The 23,915-nt window shown below is 40.6% G+C and overlaps 1 protein-coding gene across 4 annotated transcripts in view; it reads right to left on the bottom strand.

Annotated features, from left to right (window-relative positions):
• The window catches only part of sema6e (sema domain, transmembrane domain (TM), and cytoplasmic domain, (semaphorin) 6E), a 164,130-nt gene that overhangs the window by 50,229 nt on the left and 89,986 nt on the right, over positions 1 to 23,915 (bottom strand). For all 4 annotated transcript variants that reach the window (XM_042423611.1, XM_042423610.1, XM_042423612.1 and 1 more), the window contains 6 exons: positions 18,884 to 19,084; positions 13,671 to 13,785; positions 12,390 to 12,447; positions 8,187 to 8,243; positions 7,661 to 7,762; positions 1,675 to 1,765 (listed from right to left, as the gene is read on the bottom strand). In XM_042423611.1, coding sequence (XP_042279545.1) covers positions 1,675 to 1,765; positions 7,661 to 7,762; positions 8,187 to 8,243; positions 12,390 to 12,447; positions 13,671 to 13,785; positions 18,884 to 19,025 — 565 coding nt within the window. In that variant the 5' untranslated portion in view covers positions 19,026 to 19,084. The remainder of the gene's footprint in view (positions 1 to 1,674; positions 1,766 to 7,660; positions 7,763 to 8,186; positions 8,244 to 12,389; positions 12,448 to 13,670; positions 13,786 to 18,883; positions 19,085 to 23,915) is intronic.

Genomic DNA, 23,915 nt, shown 5'->3' with positions numbered 1-23,915 from the left:
TTTAACCTCAAATCTGAATCCATCAAGGGGGCAGATTGAGATTACACCCTGTGTTGATTTACATGTTAGTTATTATCCAGAGAGACGTATGGTTAGTAAACATCTACAGCAATTCAGTCTGTTATTAGATTCTCATTTTTACGTGATATTTTTAAAAAAATCTTTTATCCGCATGTGTGAGATAAAGCAAACTGAACTACATCGCTGGCAGTGTGTTCCCTAAAGGATCATGCCAGTGGTTTTTGCATGTTTAAGCACATAACACATAACATCATAGTAAACGATCTTGACAACCATGCTGCTGTGTTTTAGAAAGTTTGTTTTCCATTTCAGGCATCCATCCATTTCTATTCATTTCCATCCAGCAGGAAAATCAAAACAGGCTCTTGAAACTTTATTTATACTGTAATGGATTACACAACTTGAGCAAGTCTTGTTTGTCAAAAGTTACATTGTCATTATTATGAAATAATGTCAGAGCTTTCGAATCAATCTGCATTTAAACAGCATCACCGCTTAATAATGTAACATTGACTGAAACTGAATGCAGACTTGATGGGTCACTGTGATGGATCACAACAGTCTGCTGATTGCTTTTCATAACATATGAAAATTAATGATTTATTGTCCTGTCTGACACTGGTAATGGTGCTTTGATGTCCAGGAGGTTGCTGACCTTAATGAGATTTTACTTGGTTAAATAAAAAATAAAATAAAAGGAAACCAAATACTTAAACTGTATAAGCATGCATTTGAAAATGCTTGGCATGAAATATGGCATAAAAGTAATTTGTATTCAACGAGCTAAATCCTGCTAAAAACACTAGTAAGCTACCAAACGTTCCACTGAGAGACACAGAAGGTCGTTTCTGCTGGCGGCCGTCGACTCTCTGCTGCAGAACGTCATATGATTTCCCCCTTCACACAAATAACTGATAACTGGTTAACAACTGTAATATGTAATTATTATTATAGTTCTGCACAATCTATAATAATAACAATGTTTCTATGGCACACCTTTTAATAATTATAAATCTACTTTTAATTTTATTTTTTTATCATATTTTATCATATACTATGTATAAAATCATAATAATATAACATAACTATTTTTATCTGTCTCACAACTCTCATTTTATTATATACTACATATATAATTACTGCATAGTGTATAATAACCTTTTCTATTTAACTATTTATTTTATTTTATGATGTGTGCTGGACGATGTGACACTTCGATTTCCCTCAGGATTAATAAAGTATTTCTTATTTTCATTCATATTCAAAAAGTCCTTTACTTATAATCATACAGTATATGATTGATGATGTGTAATATAGACATATTTTATTCTGTCCTTAATTCAAGACTGACTGTATTTTCAAATTTGTTCTTTAACAATTACACAAGACTTCATGACCTGATGCATCACCTGGAGAGACTGAAAAGATAAATTAGGTTCATTTGACTTAGAAAAGGTGTTTATGGTCCAGTATAATGATCCAGTCTGCTTTTACTGGTGAGAAACACCAGTTTAATTTTCAAACCAATATAAAGTGTGAACTGCGGTGAATTCTGAATCCAAATTGTGAAAAGTGAATAATGCTGAAACTTTACGATCAGCATCAGTAGGAGTTGAACCTGTAATGTTTGTTTTGTCGTTCTGCTTTGTTCACCTGCAAAAAGTCCGACGTTGGACTGGCGGGACTCGAAGGGGCAGCGAGCCTGTCCCACCACCTCCTCCCCTTCCTGCTCCAGTGTCGACATCTGAAAAAAAACAAAAACAACCTTCATGAGACCGACTGTAACGCTAACCCAACAGAAAAATTGGGACATAAAAGACAGAGTTACGACTGTAAACACAACAACAACAACAGCTTTACGGTTTACACCTGTAAACCCACAAGGTCGCCGCCTCTCCGACTGCAAAAAAAAAAAAAAATCAATCTGCCTCAAACCTACAAAAGTCTTAAATATAATAAGTATTGCGGTTGAATGCGAAGGATGCACACACAGAATCAGTGATAATGAAAGGCAAACACATGCATTATAAAGATTAGTTTCTTATTTGATGTATTGTATGTGTGTCAGCTCCATAAAAGATGTGTGTGAAGTTGGGAGTCCTGCTGTCAGGACCAGAGAAGACAGTTTATCTCTCAGCCGCAGATATTTAGCTGCTATTTTCCGACCTGCTGTTAACAAGGTTGTAAACCTCAGATACAACAATAAACAAATCCCAGCGGTGTGTATACGTATGTGTGTGTGTGTGTGTGTGTGTGTGTGTGTGTGTGTGTGTGTGGGGACTGGAGGTCGAATGCATGCAGAGCAGCTTCAACGCGCTGTATCAACAAGGACACACACACACACACACACACACACAATGTTAAGTCTATTAACACACGGCTCGGTTTATGTGATGCTGTGTCTTCTGACACGTGTTTGTTATTCTGTCAGAAAACTCATTCTGCACCTTCACTGCAAACCCCCTAATCAGGGCTGCAGCGGTAAATTAAAAAAATAATAATATTGCATAGAGTTAATTATTTCAAATGAGGATTATCACTAATCTTGTTATTACTGTTGGCAGTTTGTACATGTTGGTCATAATATTGTGTCTGTCCTGTCCTGTTTATTTAGCTGCAATATGAGATGAGAATCTCCAAATGTCAGCCGTAAATATGAGATGATTGGACTTTTTTAACAAACTTGTGAACATGTCTGAACAGAAGATCACAAGACGGGTTTTTAATTGGGGGGAAATGTTGTACAAACATCTTTATTTTGTATGTTTTCCAGTGCAAATTGTTCTCTATGTGTAAGGAAAGAAAGCAAATCTAAATCACATGCGTAGCCTTGCAGATGTTTATTTGTTGAACCTAAGAGAGGAGACAAAGTTCTTTGTTTGCAATGTAATGTTTTATGTAACAAGTCATGTTGTTTCACCCGCTGCACCAGTACTGCTGGTGTCATTAAGTCCATGTGGGCTGGAAACAACAATTACTAATACAACATGAAATGTCAATTGGATCTCCCGAAGGACTCATAATACCGTCATCTGCTCCCATTAAAATTTCTTACTTTATTAACAGAATACATCAATGCATCATCATCCCTTACACACACAAAAAAAAAAGATCTAAATTTCTTCTTCATAGGGTTCATGAAGTTCACTATTTCACTAAATCAAGTAGAGTTTAACTACAGAGCTCAAAACCACTAGTTTGTCTCATAAACTAAAGTGTGTAAAACAAAAAGCAGCTGTTTTCATTATATTTGGTTGAGATTTAACAACAGTGGTCGGAAACTTTAGTAGCAAACGAGAAGTGATGTTCGGCTAATTAGTATTCTGATGCCGCATGTTTTAAATGCTGTCTGATCTGATGTGTGTCCTGTCCGACCACCGCTGTTTCTACCTCTGTGTGTCCCGCAGGGGGGACGAGTCAATTTTTTTTTTGTGACAATGTCAGTGCAGCCGGGGATTCGTTTGTTTTCGTTTCAACCTTGCCCAAGTGGGTGGTTGGTTAATGGTCGCTCTGTGTGCTTATGACAATACGATGTTCCTGTGGAGGAGAAAATAATTCAATTCGAAACCTTACAATAGAACTTTGGCACATAAACTCTGCATAAATTCTCAGGGATTTGTAGAAAAAACATGTCAGATTTTTGCAAAGAGGGGGGGGGGACATGTTTACTCTCCACTACACCCCTTGAACCTGATGCAATCTTACTCAACAGCTCTGTCCTAAATATCACCACTCTGAGGTTTTAAGAGTTCACTTATTGTTCAAACTCTTGTTTGTGTTGTTGTAGAAATAATTTCAAATATGTGGAGCAATTGTGTGTTTTTTTTTTATTGTTTCCACTTCTTGTTCAGCATCAAAATGTGAGCTTTGGTCAGATTTAGTGGAAAAAAAATACTTTTCACACACACACACACAAAAAAATGGATAAGTTCAGGAAGTGGCAATGACTAAGTGCTTTTCCAGGTTTGCTTTTTACCACATGAAGCAGATACATGAGGAGAAGCAAATATGAAACATGTCCAAAAGAAGAAGAAGAAACATGTGACCAAGAGAACACATGACAGCAGGGTATTCACTCAGATTTTAGTCCCACATGTACATTTTTTTTTTATATCAATGGGACACCCACCAATTCAGATTCTTTTTATTGTGGTAGTTGCAAAAAGGGTAAGAAGTAATATTTTTTCCATATAAATGTATTCTGCTAACCAGAGAGCTTGTTTGTTAAGTATTCTTGTACCTAGAAAAGTCATGTAGCTTTAAGTGACAAGTGAGAACACATAATATAATCAAGGTTGTGTCCACAGAAACAGAAATAAACACGGTTACGAAAAAAACCCATTCAGTCTCTAATCAGTAATCACAAGATGTGTGTTCTTCAAATAAAATTAAATTCTGTTTCTAATCTGATTAGAAAATCGACAATATTGAGCAAACTTCTTTTCCTTGCGGAGTGACATGATTTGAAGTGAAACAGCAGTCTGTTAATCGCAGAAACAGACCTCAGATGTCGGAGAGAGAGAGAGAAGTGAAGGATTCAACAAAGCTGGTGCCGGTGACTGCGGGATCGTTACCCCAGTGGGCAGATGAAGACAGATGGATTTGACGCTTCAAGGTTTTGTTGTATCGCAAACGAGTGTTGAAGACAGCCCTCTCTGTTGTCTACAGACCAGCTGTCTCAGCAGTCTGGTCAGTGAAGCTGCGTGTTCATGGCTGGGCATCTATTCATGTCTTAGACTAACACACACACACACACACACACACACACACACACACACAGACGCCTCTCACTCAATCCCCTCTTGTCCTCCACAGATTTTTTTGTGGAGTCCCAGAGACAGATTCCTTGATATGATTTACACTTCCTCCCTCTCTCCCCAGCTGTCTGGATAGTCATCTCTTGTACTTTTTTTTCCAGACAGGGGAGAGAGAGACGAGGGAGACGAGGGAGACGGGTGGTGGGGAGGAGGGAGGGGAGGTAAGAGGGGAGGGGAGGGGGGTCACAGCTGGGGGGCTACAGAGAGAAAAATGTGTAGATGTGTATTTTTCGATGAAAGAGTAAATCAGTTGCTCTCTAGCAAAGGGAGTGGATGACGTGTGCATTTAGGTCAGTATGCAGTTCTTCTAAACAATTTACATGAACCTCACTCTGCGTATGAACTCTCAGACACACTGTGTAGATGATTAATGATACTGTATACGTCCGTTATGACACCCGAGAAAATGATTTGACCCTAAAAAGTAATAATTTAAGGCAGTGAGTTTGTTATTCAACAAAATTCTGTCACTCGAATTGAATAGTTCAACATTTGAGGAAATAAATCTATTTGTTTTCTTGCTGTGAGTTAGATATCGCTGCGTCTTGATATCACTCATGTCACATTGTATGAAGCTGGAGTCAGGAGGCCGCTAGCTTAGCTTAGCTTAGCTTAGCTTAGCTTAGCATAAAGGCAGGAAGCAGGTGGAAACAGCTAGCCTGCTTCTGTCTCAAGTTCAAAAATACACCAACTTGCACCTCTAAAGCTCAATTAAAAAGGTTACATATCATGCAAAATGCACTTTTTCATGTCTTTTCAACATCCATACAATCTGACTTCTTTTTTGGAGCCGGTGGAGTCGCCTCCTGCTGGTTATTAGAGTGAATGCAGGTTTAAGTCACTTCCGCGTTGGTTTCAGACCCGGAGCTACCTGCTTGGTTGACGACCATCAGTACAGAACTTTTATTTTTCCTATCCATAGTGCTTGTGTTAATACATCCTCTCACTGTCTAAACCTTTAAATGATTTCCTAATTTCGCTCTGTACTTGACAGACTACGGTCCTCGCTTACCCTGACCTCCTTGATACTGACCAGAGAATAAATTTATAGGTCTGTAAGCTTGAAAAAAAAAAAAAAAAATCCACTGAAATGTAAAATCTGGAGTTATTCAGCTTCCCTTTGGGCTTCAGTCTCCCCCCACGCTGTTAGATTTACAGTCTGCGCTGTAGGCCCTGAACTCCATCCTCCCCTAATAGCCTGCTGTGAATCACAGTCCGAACCTGTGATGTCACCTGTGAGGCTCCATCACGACGTCATGACGGGTTTTATTCGACAGACTTCAAACTGTGGGAGCTTCTCCCTATCTGTGCGGTATCCGTGTGTTTCTAGAGTATAATGTTTTCACTTAGCAGGCGTCTCTCCCCGCGCTGTTATTTATGACGAGAGTGATGGAATAACCATGAAGATGAGGTACAGCTGAGAGCCTGCTCTACCGCTGTTGTTTCGTCTCTTGACTCTGTTGTCTATTCCCGATCGTCTTCACGCCTCTCACTCCCTTCCTCTCATTCCGTCTCCTCCCTCGGTTTGTTTCAGAAGTGTGAAAGAAGCTGTTGTATTGTTTGCTTTTATTGGCGTATCACGTGTCCCTGTCACCAGATTGCTTCCTCTGTCTCGTTGAGCCGACGTGTTATTCCACCAGCATTAAAGCATTTGAAGTCAACTGGCCATGCGAAAAAAAACAAATATGACAAACAATCACAGAGAAACAGGTCAGCTGCTGATATGTGATTGTATGGATGGTTGCCTGATGTCTAGTCAAGGATTTAACACATCAGATTCCATATATGTCAATAAGTATATTATACCGCACATTAGAGTTTCAACAGCTCCTCTTTGTATATAGTTTTTTCTGAATTCTGCAAATATTCTCATGGCTGTTTAGTCTGTCTCCTTTAATGCATTTTAAAAGTTTTTTTTTTTTACATGTGCACCTGCAGTTTGAGCTCAGAGAGCTTTAGTCGTCATCATTGAAAACACAAACAGAAGTGCTGCCTGCCAGACTCCTTTTATAGCTGACAAATGCTGCATTCGACCCGGTATGACCCCTTCTTTGCAGCAGAGTTTGTGTAGGTGTTTTTTTTCATAGTAGATGTCCTTTTTCCCCCCCAAGTGCTGTTAACATTATGTCGTCTATTGTTCGGGCTCTTGTAACCGATCACATGTATGCTCCATCTCTATCGGTGTACAGGCAGTATTGAGAGTATTGAGACTGCGACATGAAGTTTCTAACCTTTTTTTTTTTTGCATTATTCAAGATATATTTACTGGTCAAAACTGACCTTTTAAATGTTATTGTTCAATTGTAACACTGTAAAATATTCAGCACAACCCTTATCAAACAACTTAAAGGGCATATTCGCTGCAAAACACCGATATCGGCCTCAAAATTCAGATATCACTCAGGCTCCGTCGCCTACACCCCTGCAGGTTTGCACGTCTCGCGGTGCATCTGGCCCAGACTGAAAGTGTAAAACTGTGACTTCATGCTACATTTCGCCCGTTTTTTCGCTGATGTATAAAACATCTGTTCCGCGTCGGCGTCTGTGACCTGTGTTTATGTGTGCGTTTATGACATGATATCCCCTGTAACGGCGCTTTCACTTCAAATAAAGCCGGCGTGGTGTTAATATGATACGAGTTTCGTCTGCGGTTTGTCATTTCCATTAGCGACTTAAATAATGGGGTACAACTGGCTGAACGTATCTCATAACAGCTGTAATATGGATACAGATGATAGGGAAACTGATAATATCCCTTATCTGTAATTGAGGCCAGGAGGAAAAAAAAAAAAAAAAAAAAAACCAGCAGCGCGGTATCTTACCTTATAGTTACGGCAGGTGGGGTTGAAGGCGTTGGTGCCGCAGGCGAACAGAGTCTCGTCATTGCGTGGCACCAGCACTTTGATGTAGTTGTAACATTCGTCCTGTCAGGAGGAAAACAGCTTGATGTTATATTGTACATCAGGGACAAGGTCCGTGTTGGCTCCTGGCACGCCAGCGACAGAATCAAAGCAGGGATACAATATGTTTTACCAGCTGAATCACAGACACACACATTTTCTCTGTTTTACACTCATTATCGTAATCCCCAGGCTGATTCTTGTGGTTTCGACGTAGCTCTGGGGAGGAAAATGTGTTGCAAAAAAAGCCACAGTCGCCCCCCGACGGCCGTGGCACTGATTCTGATAAGCAACTTTTGCACACACCACCTTCGCTTATTACAAAAAACTTCACTGTGCAGGAAACGAAGGAAGAGAGAGAGAGGGGAAAGAGAAATAAAACCGAGAGCAAAAAAAAAAAAAACAGAAAAAGAGGGAGGTGTGTTAGTGTCTGGAAAATAATACTCACGCTGTTTTTCCCTCTCACAGTGCACTTCTCCACATCCTTCGTCTTCCAAGTCAGTTTCTGAAAAAAAATGAACAGACAGCAAACTGTCAGCTCAAAGACAAGCTGTTTCTCACCATCCCGAGCTTTTCTTGCTCCAAATCGGTCAAGTACTATTACGAGACAGCTGTGATGAAAATCTCATTAACTTCAATAAACTGTCGTGGAGAAAAACAAACAGATAGAGAAATATCAGGAATGCCTGCGGCGGAGGGCAGCTAAAGATTGTGGTTCCTCAGTGATAAAAATCACTGCGAGATAAGTCTGGATCTGAGGACACACACACACACACACACACAGGAATCAAAGAACCATAAATGATATTTGCATCGCTTCCTTGTCTATATGAGGAGCAGTTAATTAGCCTCAACTAACCTACTGGGCAAAAGCTGTGCAGTCATCCTGCACGCACACACAATCTAGTTGTCCAGTGGGCCGTTACAGAACAAGACAAGGTCAAAACCTAGTATACGGCTGGACCGTGTATGAAACGCTAGAGGGCTTTTAATTTGAAACGACGGATACAGGAAGTGGCGACCGAGCCCCCAAGGAACTGCGCTGGGCTTTGAAGCCAACTTGACACGGAGTCTTTTCTCAATACCAAGCACGCCAAGTTTGGACTACTTGCTACTTCGCATTTGGCAAGTTGGACTCGGTAGTATAAACATCCGAAGATGAGAGGACGCAGCACGATTGTTCTGCAATTAGAATAAAATAATCTCAACTCAAAGCTCCACTAACACTCTTTTCTAACAAAAAAAAACAACCTAATTGACAGAGAGGTGAAGTAAATTATGTTATTCAGTCTGTAATGTAGCTGAAACAGATGTTGACCGGCTGATCATCTCAGGAATCGAGCTGCTAGCAGCTGAGATGACCGGCCGGTCTCGTCCTCACATCTATGAAAATGTCACAGCAGATTTATTGGTGTTATTGGTATATAATGGTTGCTTTCTCACTTGAAAAAAAGTTGAAACTTAATAAAAGTGACATATTAACAGTCCTACAGAGAAAACTGCAGCTAAAACTAGCTTTTAGCTTAGCTCAAAATCTGCATCATTGCTGCTAGTTGGTGTGAAATGCATTCTGGGATACTTCCCAAGCTTCAGCCGACCAATGGTGTAATTTCACCACTCAGTCAGTGACTCAGGGACAGACATTTGTGTTTATAGGGCCGGTCCCTGCAGTCCAGCCAAAAAAGATCCATCAATTTGTTAACAAGCTCTGCAGTTGAAGGCTTAATGCGCTCCCATCCGCGGTCGGATAATTTACTGACCCCCAATTTTCTCAGAGCTCATCAATACCACTGAGGACGTTCCTCTACAGTCCCCGTTTCAGTTTGAACCCGTTCAGAAGATCCCCTTTTGTCCGCGGCTCCCGACAGTATGTGACTAGACTCGCTCCTGTAGCAATGCAGCAGCAGCAGCAGCAGCAGCAGCAGCCTTATCTGGTCTTTGTCTTTTTGTCTGTAGTCTGACCTGGAGGCAACTCTTCTGATGTTTCAGGCTCATCGTGTTTTAACATGAATGCGGCTCAGACACGTCCTGGTTTCAGACACTTTTGAAAGTTGATTCCAGTTTCTCCTGTAAAGCTAAAGAGTTTCAAATATATACCTGAAGGCTTTTTTTCCCCAGACAGTCTACATTTGTTTTTTTTTCTGTTTCTCATTTTAAATGCATAGAAGGTAAACGTTATGTATAGTTTTATTCATTTTCAGGACACTGAGTCCATATTTATGTTGACACTTGACGGGGATAAAGAGACCAAGATATTTGCATTTTTGTAAATAATGAGATATTTAATTATATAGAGTACTGTACCTTCTCTGTATGAATACTTTCAAATGTCCTTTATTTTTCATGTCCTTCTATCTCCATCAAATGAAAGAAATGAAAACAATGTCACAAAATAGAAAAAAAATAAGTCAAGTCTTGTGCCTTGGATGCTGAAAAGTATTATACAAAGCTGGAGGCAGGTTGTGAATTTGACTCAAGATGTTCTTAGCTGCAGGCTCACAATAAGCCGCCCCGTGGTGTGATACATTTTGATGCCTCATTAGAGTCGAGGGGTCAGTCCTGTTGGGCCATAGGTCCCCGAAACACAATTTGTCCAACAGGCCCCCGGTGCTCCCGTTTTCTGCTGGCTTTCCAATTTCTCGGATGGCTTTAAATCTAGCAGTTAAATCGGAGACAGGTATTCCCGCTGAAGAAGAGGAACTTAATTGTGGAGGGCTTGTTGCTTTATATATAGAAACGTAGTAAACCAACATTATTTAGTTTCCACTGCCTATAATGAACACATTAAAGAATATGGTTGGTGTTATTCTGTATTTTTCTTGTCCCATGAAAGGAAATTAGTTCATTTCTCGAACTGTTCTGACTTCCTTAAGTTGTCTTTGGCTTCAAGGTGGCCAATGGTTCCTACTGAGAAGATACAACCTCTATGGAACAAGCTACACATGCAACACTTGTTAGATTTGTCATTTCTTTGTTTTTATCCTTTCCATAGGATTTATTGACAATAAGAAACATAGAATATTGCTTTATCCTTTAATGGGAGGCCTTGGTTTTACACATCTCCCATCTATTTGATGGTCATATTATTATGTAACACATAGAATCTACAAATATTACAATCGATAAGCTTCTTCTGAGTGATTAGGAAGAATGTATCAATCATTTTCTGAGCAGTCTGTGACACCCTCCTTGTCGTCTCTGGTTTTAAAGCCTGCACTCTTCCCTCCAGGGTCCTTCGCGTAGAACATCTCCGGCACGACTTTGTGAAGATCTGACATGATTCAGCAGGAGTCAGCATTATGGTAATAGTGCTCTGCCTTGTCCACGCTCAATTTGGTTTACTAATAATTACTTATGGCCACCCAAGCCCGGGGAGATCAGTGAAGGGGAGAATGTGAATGATCGCCCCGGTGTGAGAAATGAAGCCGGTTTAAAAACGAGTCAGGAGTGAAGGAATGGATCTGTGATGATGAGGACGCTCGCCATTTTCCTGGTGATACGAGGCGGTCGCACGTTAACGATCGAGCTCAGATGGATAACGGGGGATAGGGGGGGAGTGAGAATGTCACGGCGGAATATGGGGTAGAGTCTTCAATAATTTTCCACTCAGTTCCTCGCTGTCACACTGGAGGCGGCGGAGTTTCGGGTGAATGGTTAAAAAAATGCATCGTACACAAACATTCAATATCTAAGTTCTCATATAACATAACTGGAAAAGATGGACTAACATTGTAGTGCTCAGAAGTTCCCTATTTCTTCTGCACCACACTCTACCCAAATCAATAGTTTAGATCTCTTCGACATGGAGCGGTGGCCTTATCAGAATGAATATCCGTGTTTGCTGCTAATCTAAATACAAACAAACAAAAAGTCCAGGCCCCCGAGGGCTGTTATTTAAGTGCAATCATGTTTGACAAATGAGATTCAGATAGGAGGGAGCATGGCACTTCAAAAGCCACAAGAGCCCCCCCCCCGCTCCACTTGTATTGGATATATGACAGAAGAGAGATTGCTTAATCCTTGAATGGAAAGACAGGCAAAGGCTAGAAAGGAAAATAATGAGATAGAAACATTTTCTGTAAAACCAGGCGGTGTGGTTTTAAAAAAAAAAATAGAAAGAGAACAGAATTGCCATCTAAAGTCTAGAGAGCACTGCCTTGCATTTAACCCCTCTTTAGAACAGGTACAGGTCTACTACTACTAGTGATATATTATCCAGAATATCACTGTTGACATGCAAACCCCCCCCCCCCTCCAGTTACGTGAAAGATTTTGATCATATTCTCCTATCGTATATATTTAATGACCACCGAATCCTAGAGCCTTAAAACCTTAATCACAGAGAAATGTCAAGGCTGGGTAATTTAAAATCCCTGCTGGTAACTTACAGATTATTGGTATTGATTTCAAAAGGATCAAGGAGGATCAAAAACTCCCTAAATGCCAGACTCTTAGAATAAGAATTCATCCTGGATGTCTGAGTTTTTTTGCATTTTTTTGCAGAGGAAATCAACAGACTATGGTGCGGTGGTGTAAGCAGATGGCAGGTACAAGCTACACATGTATAAAGAAAGGTTATACGTTGGACCGACATACAACATTTTGATACTATGTAGAGATTTTTCAGTGGAGACCGGACAGACTTTCCTACCTGCTGTGGGATTATCTGCTGAGACGAAGAGGCGAGATTGATGGCAAACACATGGTCCCTGCAAGAGATGAAGAGTCAAGACACCATTAGTGGGGCCTCATCTCTCTCTTTTTTTCCCCAGCCTTCAAGTTTTTGTAAATTCAAAGCTCCACAAGGGATCTGATTCAACCATTTCACCAAAACATGCTTTCCAAAAAGATACTTCTATTTGGCTCGATAGGATTGATTGAAGCCGAGTGCATAAGGTGGATTTACCAGGCAAAAGTTTATTGGCTTTTAAACTTCAGAAAAAAAAACAAAAAACTTTCCAACACCGAGAGTTTTTCCCAAGTATCGACACAACCCGTATGAATCACTTTGTGAAGCGAGGCGTGCACTTTTGTTGTATGCAGCTGTGGAAAAATATAAGTCCATTTAGGTACATTAAGATTTTCCATACCTTTTTGGATGGGCTTCTTGGCAGTGAGAGTACTGCAGTTTGGGACGGAGCCAAAAAAACTGTAGCAGAATTTATTTTGTACAATGAAAAACCGGCAGAGGAGGAACAACCTCGTACTATTTAGATAATTAACCTACGACATCTTGATCAAGAGTGGAGCAACGTGTAATTAGGCTGAGAGATGCGCTAGAAAAAAAACATGGAGGAACGCGGCTGCCAAAACTGCAAAACATGAAAGCGGCTCGGTGTGGAGGTTCTGCCTGAGATGCCTTACACAGTCATAAAACTTTAACTCTGGGTAGATTCAGGTGTGAATTGCTCACAACAATAAAAAAAAGGGATTTCTACTGAGCCTCTGGAAGGTTTAGATTCCCAAATGACTCACTTCAAAGCTCCATCACTTACACAAACATTCCTCAGTTAAAGTATTAATTCCTTTATTAACGCTTTCACATGTTTTTATTACAGTCTCTTCTTCTTGCTTGTGGTGTTTTTTTATGATCTCTGTTGACATTGTGTGTACTGTTGTCTTTTGCTGACTGTCTGACTTGCAATTTCTAACTCACCTTATGCTTAGTTGGCCTTACTTTAAAATAAAAGGTGAAACAAAAGGCTGCGTGCATTCTTTCATCCGATTAAAGTGATTCTGGGTTTTTATTGGCTGCTGATCAAGCTATGCAAAAGGCTCCATGGATAAAAGTCTGAGCTATAGCATCCTGTGTGCTTTTTGAATTTCAATTACAACAATTAACTGAGGAAATTATTGAAATATGAATCAATAATAAAAGAGTTTGAGGAGAGCTGCATCAGATCCTGTGTAAACTATCCGATGGGTGACTGACCGAGCAGCGATGTAGAGCATGTGGTTGATCCTCAGCATCCTCTGGAAGTCCAGGCCGAGACGGACGGTGTCGTTGTCCGACATGAGTCCCTGGAAGCTGGGGTAGAGGTAGGAGGCTGTGTGAGGGAATGACAGAGAGAGAGAACATGTTCATGTACTCGTGATACCAGAAGATACAAGCTACCGCCTTCATCTGACGGATATCCCTTTGAGGTCCTGGTCATGATATTTTTTTTCCAAACCAAGGAATAAAACTTCAAGCTTACATGCTTATATCTGCAGGTTTGTAGGAACTTTCAACTTTCTAAAACTAAGCTGAAATGAGTTCAGTGAGAAATAATAAAGTTCCAGCAGGTTTCCAGTAAATATAATTCATTTTGAGTTGTCAATATGTCAAACAGCTCAGTTGTCAGTTTAACATTTGTCAAGAGAAAGTAGGGCAACAGTGCTAAACATTTATTCTCAACAAACAAAGTAGCTTAGAAAACCTTTACAGTTTAAGAAACACTAACCTGAGATTATAATGTGGCCTATTATGCTGAGAACTAAGAGTATATACACTGTATGCTAATTCAGACTTATGGGAGGTGGATGTGCAGGAGAAAAAAAATAGCATCTAAAGTTGCAAATGAGATGGTTGTGTCATAGAAGTCACACTCATTTAAATAAAAGGCTTCTGGTAAGCTTTTTTTTTTTTTTTTAAACAGACACGTCTGGAGACGGTGCCAAGTGAGGACAAGGAGACATATCAAAAACCAACTCCTTGTTAAGTCTGTCTTGTCTGGTCAACAGATTCAAATGGCATTCACCTGTCTCACAAGTCACAGAAGACGAGGTTTGCATTGTCATGAGTGTCTTTCAAGTGCCTGCAACTGGCAAAACTGCCCTTTTAGATTAGACAATGATATCACATGGTTTAAAAAAGGCAAAAATAAAGAATCTCTGTGACTGCAGGCGGTATACATACGAGTATACAATCCAATGCAAATCAGGTGTATTCACGCATAATAAAAGATGAGTTTGTGCAGCATGAAATGGCACAAAAAAACTGCAAGATAAGATGAACTGAGAGAAGTGGTGCAAAGAGAAAAGAGCGTGATATATTATCAACCTTTTCTGCATTTTAATTGCATTTTTTTTTTCTTCTGCAACTCAAACAGTGTGACTGAGTCACTGGAGAAATACCTTAATTTAAACAATGGGAGGTGGTGTCCAGTATATTAAATAAGAGAGTGACAGCCAGTCAGCAGATGGACATGCCCTGCAAGCGCTTGATTAAAAAAAAAAAAAAAAAAAAAAAAAAAGGATGCTCAAGGCAGACATAAAATTAGCCTGCTCAATACTGACTCCAGACTGTTTTCCACATCACAGAGACTTCCCAGGCCGTTTCCTCTCTTTTTTTTTTTTTTTTTTTTTTAAAGATTCAGCTCAAGGCCACGGCACTCTGGATCCGTAAAGTAGTGTATTAAGTGCCCTCCAGCCTCCCATCTGACCTGGGCTGCTGCTGAATTAGCAATCCCCGCTAGAAATACACCACAATCTGAAATTAGTCTCTCTACGGGGAGCCGTGCGTCCCCCCCCCCCCCCCCTCACCCTTAACTGCTCGTCTGGAATCGACTGTTTAAAGATTTAAACGCCTAATGTCTGGCTCAGCTCTGGACCTTGCTGTGCTGTCTGGTGAAGAGACTCCCGGTGGCTCAAAAGCCCACCCCTACTATCCTCCTCCCCCTGGCGAATGAGGATTTCTAATTACTCTTCAGCACTTTCACATCCTATAAAGGTGGAGGAGGGGAGATCTCTGCCTCTAGAAGCACATCTAACGCTGGCTGAGGACTGAATCAAACCTCAGGCTGAAGTAACATCAGCACTACGTCATAAAAATCGAGCCTCTTCATTTATTTTAATTGGACCACTGAACTGACACACTGAAAGAGTGCTCCGGCCAAAAAAACTCAAAATTTTTTACCTATCTCAACATTTGATGCATAATAAAAATAAATGCAAAGTCATGTCGCAACGTGCTTCGTTGGCTAATATATGCAAGTGCATATTGTAAAGTGAACGGCCAAGTCCTACATCTCCACATGAAGATGAAATGAAGCCGTCTTTATAAGCTTCTAGAGTTGTAAACTCCTGTCTCAGAGTATTATTATAAATTGTTGTATAGTGCTCTGGCATCTCATAAAACTGTAAAAAAAAAATCATGGATGTATTACTCAAAACTGGACCTTCTGGATTGTATTTCATCTTTTCACCCAAAACTTGTAGCAAAAAACCAATTTAACCCCTTACCTACGTGCTACAGTTGAAGCGATATCCTGATTTACATTAGAAGCTACATAAGAAACCGTCTGTAAAGGGGCGAAGTCAAAGTGCCTTTTATATATTTATTATGACATGGTTCCAAAAACTGCATTTCTTTATTTTTTTTATTACTGCAGAGTAAATGACAAGGCTTATGGTGCTTTTAACGCATCCCGACTCATTAAAGAATTTCATGAGTATCGCTGTCATTGGAAAGTTAGTGTGGCGTCTAATGTGTCGTTTAAATCAAAAGTTCATGTTGAGTGAAATTGTCTGATACAGTCTTTGGGTTTTGATGAAAACTGTTTGATAGCAATCATTGGAAAATAATTTATGAAGCATATGAATCCTGCTAAGAATCCAATTCTGGGGGGGGAAAGACTGAATACTTAAAGTTTCTATATGTAAGTTTCAGAAATTTCTTCTCATTAGTTACACTGGTGGCTGTTGAGTGAGCTGCGTTCGGCGTCCTGTTGCTCGTGCGTGTGCTCACTTACACTACATATAATTACATAAAAGAATCAAGAAATACAAGAAAGCATCTCTCATTCCCAATCAGTCAGCCCCTCCCCACTGCTGTACTGTACAAGCACACACACACACACACACACACACACACACACACACACACACACACACACACACACACACACACACACACACACACACACACACACACACACACACTCCTGCTGCACACCGGCCAGTAGTGATGCACGGGTCAGGCTTTTTTTTTTAATACTCGCACCCACTGGACCCCGTTATCAGATCTAATACGCATCACCCAACCTGCAAAAATATGCATTAATCAACCACCTGAACCGTCAACTTGTTTACCGACCGTGTTTACGCGCTGCGGCCGGGGGAGCGACGCGCTGGGGCTGCATGATTGTGAAATGGGCGGTGGTCGATGGAGGCCTTCTCAACCTCACCGAAAAAATAAGAGACACCGTAGCCAGAAACGGAGATAGCTGGCACGGTTAGGCGGCTAGCTACCACAGCCAACCTGGTGGGAAACAGAGCTGGAGAGCCAATATCTGCTGGGTGTTTCTGGTCAGATCGCACCTTTTTTTTTTTTTGTGGTGGGGGCCGGTCGAAATCACTCCACAGGCTGTTATAAGAAACTGAGAAAGTCGGGAAAGGTCTCACTTTTAAAGAAACATTACAATCCGTTCAATCATTGGCAATAAAAAATGATTAATACATGTAAATTGCTTCACACTTCTCACACATAGCCCCTTTAATACATTAGACAGCTCTGTGCATTAGCAGCTTGAATATGAAAATGTTTTTACTGGCTCTCGAAACCGAAATCGGTCAAACCTTCCACAAACTTTTCCAAAAAAAGACAAGATGCTGAGGCGAGTTTTCTTCCCACTTTCCTTCAAAAAAAAAAAAAAAAAAAAAAGTCGTTCCTCTGGTAGGATCTCATTGACTTCAGCCCTGACAAAGTATTAAGATTCATAACGGACGTTGCGCAGAGCCGTGCAGGACCTTCTGCCATGCTGTCACCTGCTGGAGCCAGAGGTGACAAATTGCTCTCATTACACCTGGGACGGAGCTCCACATATAGCACTATTAGCGCAGCTATTTCTGCTAATGGTTGCGTTACACTGTTCCAGATAGATCAATTACAGTGTGTGGGCCATGGTCTCAGCCACCTCTTAAATTAATTACGGGCCATTACGTTTAGCGGACAGGACCTCTTCTGGAGACCTCCCCGGTGATTGGGTGCCGTAGATGGGTCCCTTTGGGTGGTCTGATGAAGAAGTGTCTTGAGAGTGTCACAGATGTTGAGGAAGCTCCTTAGTCAAAATCTAATCTTAACAGCTGGTGCTTGAATCTGGGGGTTTTTACTTTTTCATGCTGCGGTCACATGAAGAACTGGGTGATAATTTAAAATGATTGACTATCACCAGAATCGTATCTTTTTACTGAATTCTTTTGTTTGAATGAATTATTCCATGCGAATTGTAATCAAAAGCTTATAAAAATAGTTATTGACATTTTTGTTTTACATTTCGTGGTATAAATCAATATCTGATGACTCTTTCACACCTGATAATCAGTTCAGTTGGGCCACACCAAGGAAAAAAAATGATGCAATGATCAATTATTGCTCTTTTAGTTCTGGTTCATGTCACGTTCACGACTTGTTACAAACAAACCAAGAGGAGTGTACACATGACGTCATACGAACGCACGGTTAACTCGTTCCTGACGGTTTTTGGTGACTCATCTTTTATCATCGGCATTAGATGCAACCGCAGAGGAAAATAAAATACTGGTGACTGTTTGGCCCGCAGCAGGATTTGATTGACAGCTTTCACAACTTAAACAAAGCCCAAACAAACCAAAAAGGGCACCACAGTTGGTTTGAACTGAACCAAAACGGATCATATTGAGTCACATGTGCTGTTTGTTTTCTTTGGTCTGAACTAATGTGAAAAGATTTCCTGTATACTTTGGCTTTAGTGAGTTTAAGTTCACAATGATCACTGTAGATGAAAGTGAAAGATATGTTGAAAAGGTTATAGTGAAGGATTACATGGTTCCGTATTATACTCTCATTTTTCTAACAATCCACAGCCTCAGGTCTGAATCAGCCGTGTGTTTTCAGGCATGTTTGTGCAATTCCTTCCTGAGTTGAAACAGCTTTTTTTTTTTTTTTTTTCACACCAAGTCAACAAACAGAACTAAAGGAATAAATATTCCAGCAGCACAATAAAACCTCTACAAATTTGCTTGCTGTGAACATGCCCTTAAACACACCCACCTCACTAAGCTGCGTTCCCTTGCAATGAGATATAATACCTTAGTGACCCCTCGCTTTACTTTCTTTTTTTTTTTTTTTACATCTACTCCTGCAACAAAGATCACCATGGCAACGCAACAGATTTTGAGACTTACATTCTCTGCCCACGACGCTGATCGGTTCCAGGTCTTGGGGGAACGGCGTGGCTCCTGAGGACAGCTGAGGTAAGAAGGCGGTTAAGGTGAGAGCCAGGAAGGCTGGCAGGACGGGTCGAGGCGAGCCGGGCGTCAGCCTCATTTTGGCAGAAGATGAGACCTCACCAGATACGCATGGCCCACGGCGGATTCACCTCCCACCTGAAATGAGACGAGTTTTCAGGATTAGGAGGGTTAGCGTATCAATCTCAAGTTTTAACAATACTACTGTGAGCAGACAATGCTAGAACTACTACTGAAAGTTTGAGTACATCACAGTACTCCGATGCCTATAAATAACCATATTCAGTAGATACATCAAGCAGCTAAGTTCTTATTAGCATGCAATACCTTATGTCAATGCAGCAATGTGATGGAGTGAGCATTTAACATGTGTCTCTCTGCACACTTGCAGACAGACGTATAAAAACAAGGTAGATGGAGCCAGAGAGAGAGAACAAGACAGACACAAGGAGGAAACAAGGAGGGGAGGGGGGGGGAGCCTCATTTACTGCCAGCCGCCTTTCACAAGTGACTTAGCATAATTAACCTTCGCCTACACCAAGGACGACGCCACTCTCCACTTGTACTGACACCGGGCATTACCTTTAACCAGCATCTTTTCTTTCAAACTTCCAAGTTCATCCGAAAGAATTTGACAAAAATAATGAAAAAGGTGAAAAAGTGGCTGGTTAGCACTTTCACAACATAGCAAGAAGGCACACTAGGTTTAAATTCACTGGTTAGCTGAGGGCTTTCTAGTTGGAGTTTCCCTCCATAGCTCAAAGACACGCAAGTCAAGTGAACTGGAAACTTCAAATTATCCAGAGGAATGTGGTATTCTGTCCATTTGTGTTAGCTGTGTGATAAACAGGGAATGAAGAAGAAAAGTATACAAATGGAAAAAAAAGTAAAATGAAAGGCAGTATACTTCCACCAAGGCTGCTATTATTAGAAAAAAGTTTATATTTCTTTATCTGCATCTGAATATGCATCAAAATACAGCAAAGATTCCTGATATGCAGATCCTTTTCATTCAAGCAAGTGCGGTAGTTCACTGATTAAAAAAAACAAAACAAAAAAAACTTATTTGTTGCACCACAGCCAGACTTTCAATTATTGAAAATGAAATGAGCGCCAACTATCAAACAAACCAACAAAACAGGATGAAAAACAATTACTCTCCCTCATGGTAAGCATGAAAGTAAGGTATATATATATATTAATAATATGAAAACACACACTTTCACACTTTATTATACCAATTATATTTGCTGCATTTGTTGTTCTAGACACCCGGTGCCAAAAACATAGATGTACACGCCGTATACTTTCAGAAAAAGGTTGGCTGGTAAACAGGAAGTGATTCATTCATTTTGTTGTTCCTCAACAAGAGAGAAGAAGAATAATTACAGGAGCTACTCAGTAGGTAAAACACAAAGGCCAGTGCCAATAAAAACATACTTTTGTCAACAGGAAAGTCAAAAAAAATAAAAGATGTTACAAGAGCCCAGACTGTATTTGACAAGCACAGAAAAACAGAACAAAACAAGCAAATAAAACAATGACAGCTTTATAACACAAGGATGTCGCAAGCTCACCTACATGAAGTCACCGGTTACTACTTACAATAAACTGTTTGACAAAAGAAACCAGAAAGTTATGATAAAAAGTTGGAGGAGTCGAGTGTGGGAAGAAATAACAGCTCTGGTCGTTGTGCAGCAGCCTGCAGAAATGTTAATTTTCACATCTGCCTGATATCTGAGAGAAGAGACAGCGACAGATGGATGGCAGAGGGATTGTCTAAACAAACTTCAAACTGCGATGACCTGTGCTGAACGCCAGCTTATTAAGGACAATGTGTCCTCTGCAGGGGTTCTTACAAGCCCTTCCCGAGTTTATGCAATGCACCGTTTGGCAATGGAGACTTGTGCCACATGGTTTTAAGTGGGAGCAGAAAATTAAGTCAACAGAGACATGAACTGTCATCAATATTGATAATAGTCTGCTTCATTTAAATGCAGGGGAGAGAGCTGCATTTAGCAATGAGGCCAAGCGATGATCATAATGCCATAAATCGAGGGGAGTGGGCGGGTGTCTGCTTGTGTTTACTTTGTGAATTACAACAGCTTGTGTGGCCAGCCTTAGGCAATATACAAGGACAATATACCTGATGGATTAGCCTCATATGCCATGATTTGGCAGTTTTTTTTTTTTGCCTTGCCGAGAAGGACAGCCATTTGAATGAACAAATTATGCTATAGTGATATTGCTCCCAGAGACAAATCCATAAGAAAAATCCCTAAAATGTCAAAAACATTCAAGGCAACCAAGAAGGTTTGAATGAATCTGGGTCATTTAAAGTCTTATATTACCCACAAAACAGCTGTTAAACACAATGCGAAGAGTCTCAATTACCAAACAATCCACGTAACTTTTCACTTTTTTTTTGTGATGAATATGCACAGACAGTCGCACATAAACATAAGCAGCCGTGGAGGGAACGTTATATCCTTGAGAGGAAGGAAAGCATCATTTATTGACAACCTACAGGGTACTTAGCCAAAGGAAGGCAGCCAGCAGAGTGTGATAATGATGCATGCAAAACAAGACAACCATAGTACAAGAGTGTATGAAAGATCAGTCATATGCACAGAAACTCAAGCTAACACTTCCACTAAAAGCCAGGCAGTCACTTGATGACTTTATCATTATCCAGAGCTGCTGCTGCTGCTGCTGAGACGTTTTTGAAAGCTTTACCACATTTAATGGTGAAAGTAAAAGCACTTCAGCCACGAGGAACTGCACGATGACGAGACGAGAGGACGGGGTTTTGCCTCTAGGCCGTATCAAATTCAGGATTAAAGAATTGATTTTCATAGATTACAACACTTAAGAGAACTGTGTCAAGTAGGCAGCACACTAAACACATACAGACAGAAAGTACACACCATCACTGATGCAATGCCATAAAAAAAAACTACCTCCCCTGGTTGCCTGTTGCACTAGTACTGGTTAGTCTGAACTGTCATGGCCTTAAGCAACTTTCCAGAAGGGTAAAAGGGGAAGTTGGCTAAGTAAGAGTAAAAGTCTGTGAGTAAAGGCCTCCGGTCAATTCCTTTAACGGTGAGGAGAAATACTCTATCAGGATCAGATCCTTCCTTGTTGTCCACCTACTTCTAAGGGTCCAAATATTTACATGGTTACAAAAAAAATACAGTTTACAGAAATGAATCTCTATTCATAAACTGTTTGAGGGTTAAGAGTACTGAATGAGACTCCAAAAAAGGCTCATGGAGATGGCTGCCTAACAAAAAAATATGTTAATCTTACATCTGAAATACACTGCATGCATATATTCTGTTTAATATGTCATTTGTTTAGTGCGCTACATATGAAATGTCTGCCTTTGCCTATGTTTAAGCTGTGCTGTCATTTATGTAGGTATTACTAATAAGGGACATGAAGTAAGTATGTCAGGCCAAGTGGCGTCCCAGGTGCAACATCAGTTCTGTTCTCATTTTAGACCTGCTGATAAACACTTATTAAACACAGTCTTGACATTTTAATTAGGCTCAAATATGCAATAAACAGATTATTTGACAAAACCTTAACAACACACATTAAAAAGGTAAGACTAATTTGGTTCTGTTCCAGCTCTGGCGTCGTCCTGGGAGTACAACTGGAGTAAAATGGCTACGTGACCTATTTGACCTTCTCGCTACAAATGGATGCAGCAGAAACACAGATGCTGTCGCTGAGCTGCCATATTTACCTCCCATGTTAATGTCAACAATGCGAACTCCCCTGTTGAATTCTTTCTTAATTTAACCTCACACAAAGTCTAATCGGTTAATGATTTTCTCTGACGTCTGACGAGAGATCGGACGGCTGATGAGCTGACAGGTGTCGACCGCTTATCCCGTCCCATGTTTGCTCTCTGTGTTCTAAGGGGTTTGGACGGCAGGGCTTGGATCATTTTGTTTTTAATGAACTGGACTCGTTAAGCCATCTGGGAGACATTGGCAGTTGGCCCTTTTTGGGTGATAGGGGTTTCTGGGACACTGGAGCGCTCCATTGATTATCTGACATTCATTTGGATTAAGTAATAGCGCCACATCTGTGAAGACGTATCCTCATAGGATTTTGGAGTCCCGAGGCCTTTTACTGGGTTAATGCAGAAATGAAACTTAAATAAGAAGAGTATCTCGGCCTTTATTGGTTGGCACGGATGGAGGCGGCGGAGTCATTTAAATTCATACATAAACTCTCGCAAGTAAATTTTTTAGGTTTCACAGTCCCCGTTTGGCCGGGGATAATGGCCTCATAAAGTCACACTTAAAATCTAAATTTTATCCTCAATCAACTGCATTGCACTGTATGCACCTGTCCACTCTAGGGACTTCTATTTTCTGCCAACACCTGCTGCAACACGACTAAACCGCAAGAGCAAAAGCCTAATGCAGAAATCACCCTCTAATATTCCCAGACCTCCACCAGTGCTTCAGTGGCAGTAAGGCTAATCCACTCGTTTTTTTTTGATAGTCACAGAATAGAGCACACTTCTCATACCTCCCACCTCTGTGCACTTGGATATCTCAGAGCCTCTTGGCTGTGGACATTTTTAAGCCCCACCATACTCGACTCTTGACATGTTTGTGGTACACACTGGCCTGCATAATGAGTGAGTGTATCCCCCCGGTCTCCCTCCATCATTTCAGACACAATTAGCTACATTAGCCCTTGCTCTCTGCAGACCATTGCAAAACAGATTCCTATGTTGGACGGCATCATTACACTATAATGATGACGACCAGATAATAAGGTAGGTTGAGGACACAATGGTGAAGTTTTCTATGACTGTATTAAAGCAACAGAGATCATTGAATGAGACAAACATGGGCAGAAAGGGGACAAACCCTGGTTGTAGAATAAACCAAGAAGGTAATAATGTTATAGAATTCCTAATAATCAACATATGAAGTACTATGGT

The sequence above is a fragment of the Thunnus maccoyii genome, chromosome 10 (genome assembly GCF_910596095.1).
Source record: "Thunnus maccoyii chromosome 10, fThuMac1.1, whole genome shotgun sequence".
Taxonomy (NCBI): Eukaryota; Metazoa; Chordata; class Actinopteri; order Scombriformes; family Scombridae; genus Thunnus; species Thunnus maccoyii.
Note: the sequence above shows the minus strand (reverse complement) of the source record. Positions and strands in the feature narration are given on the sequence as shown.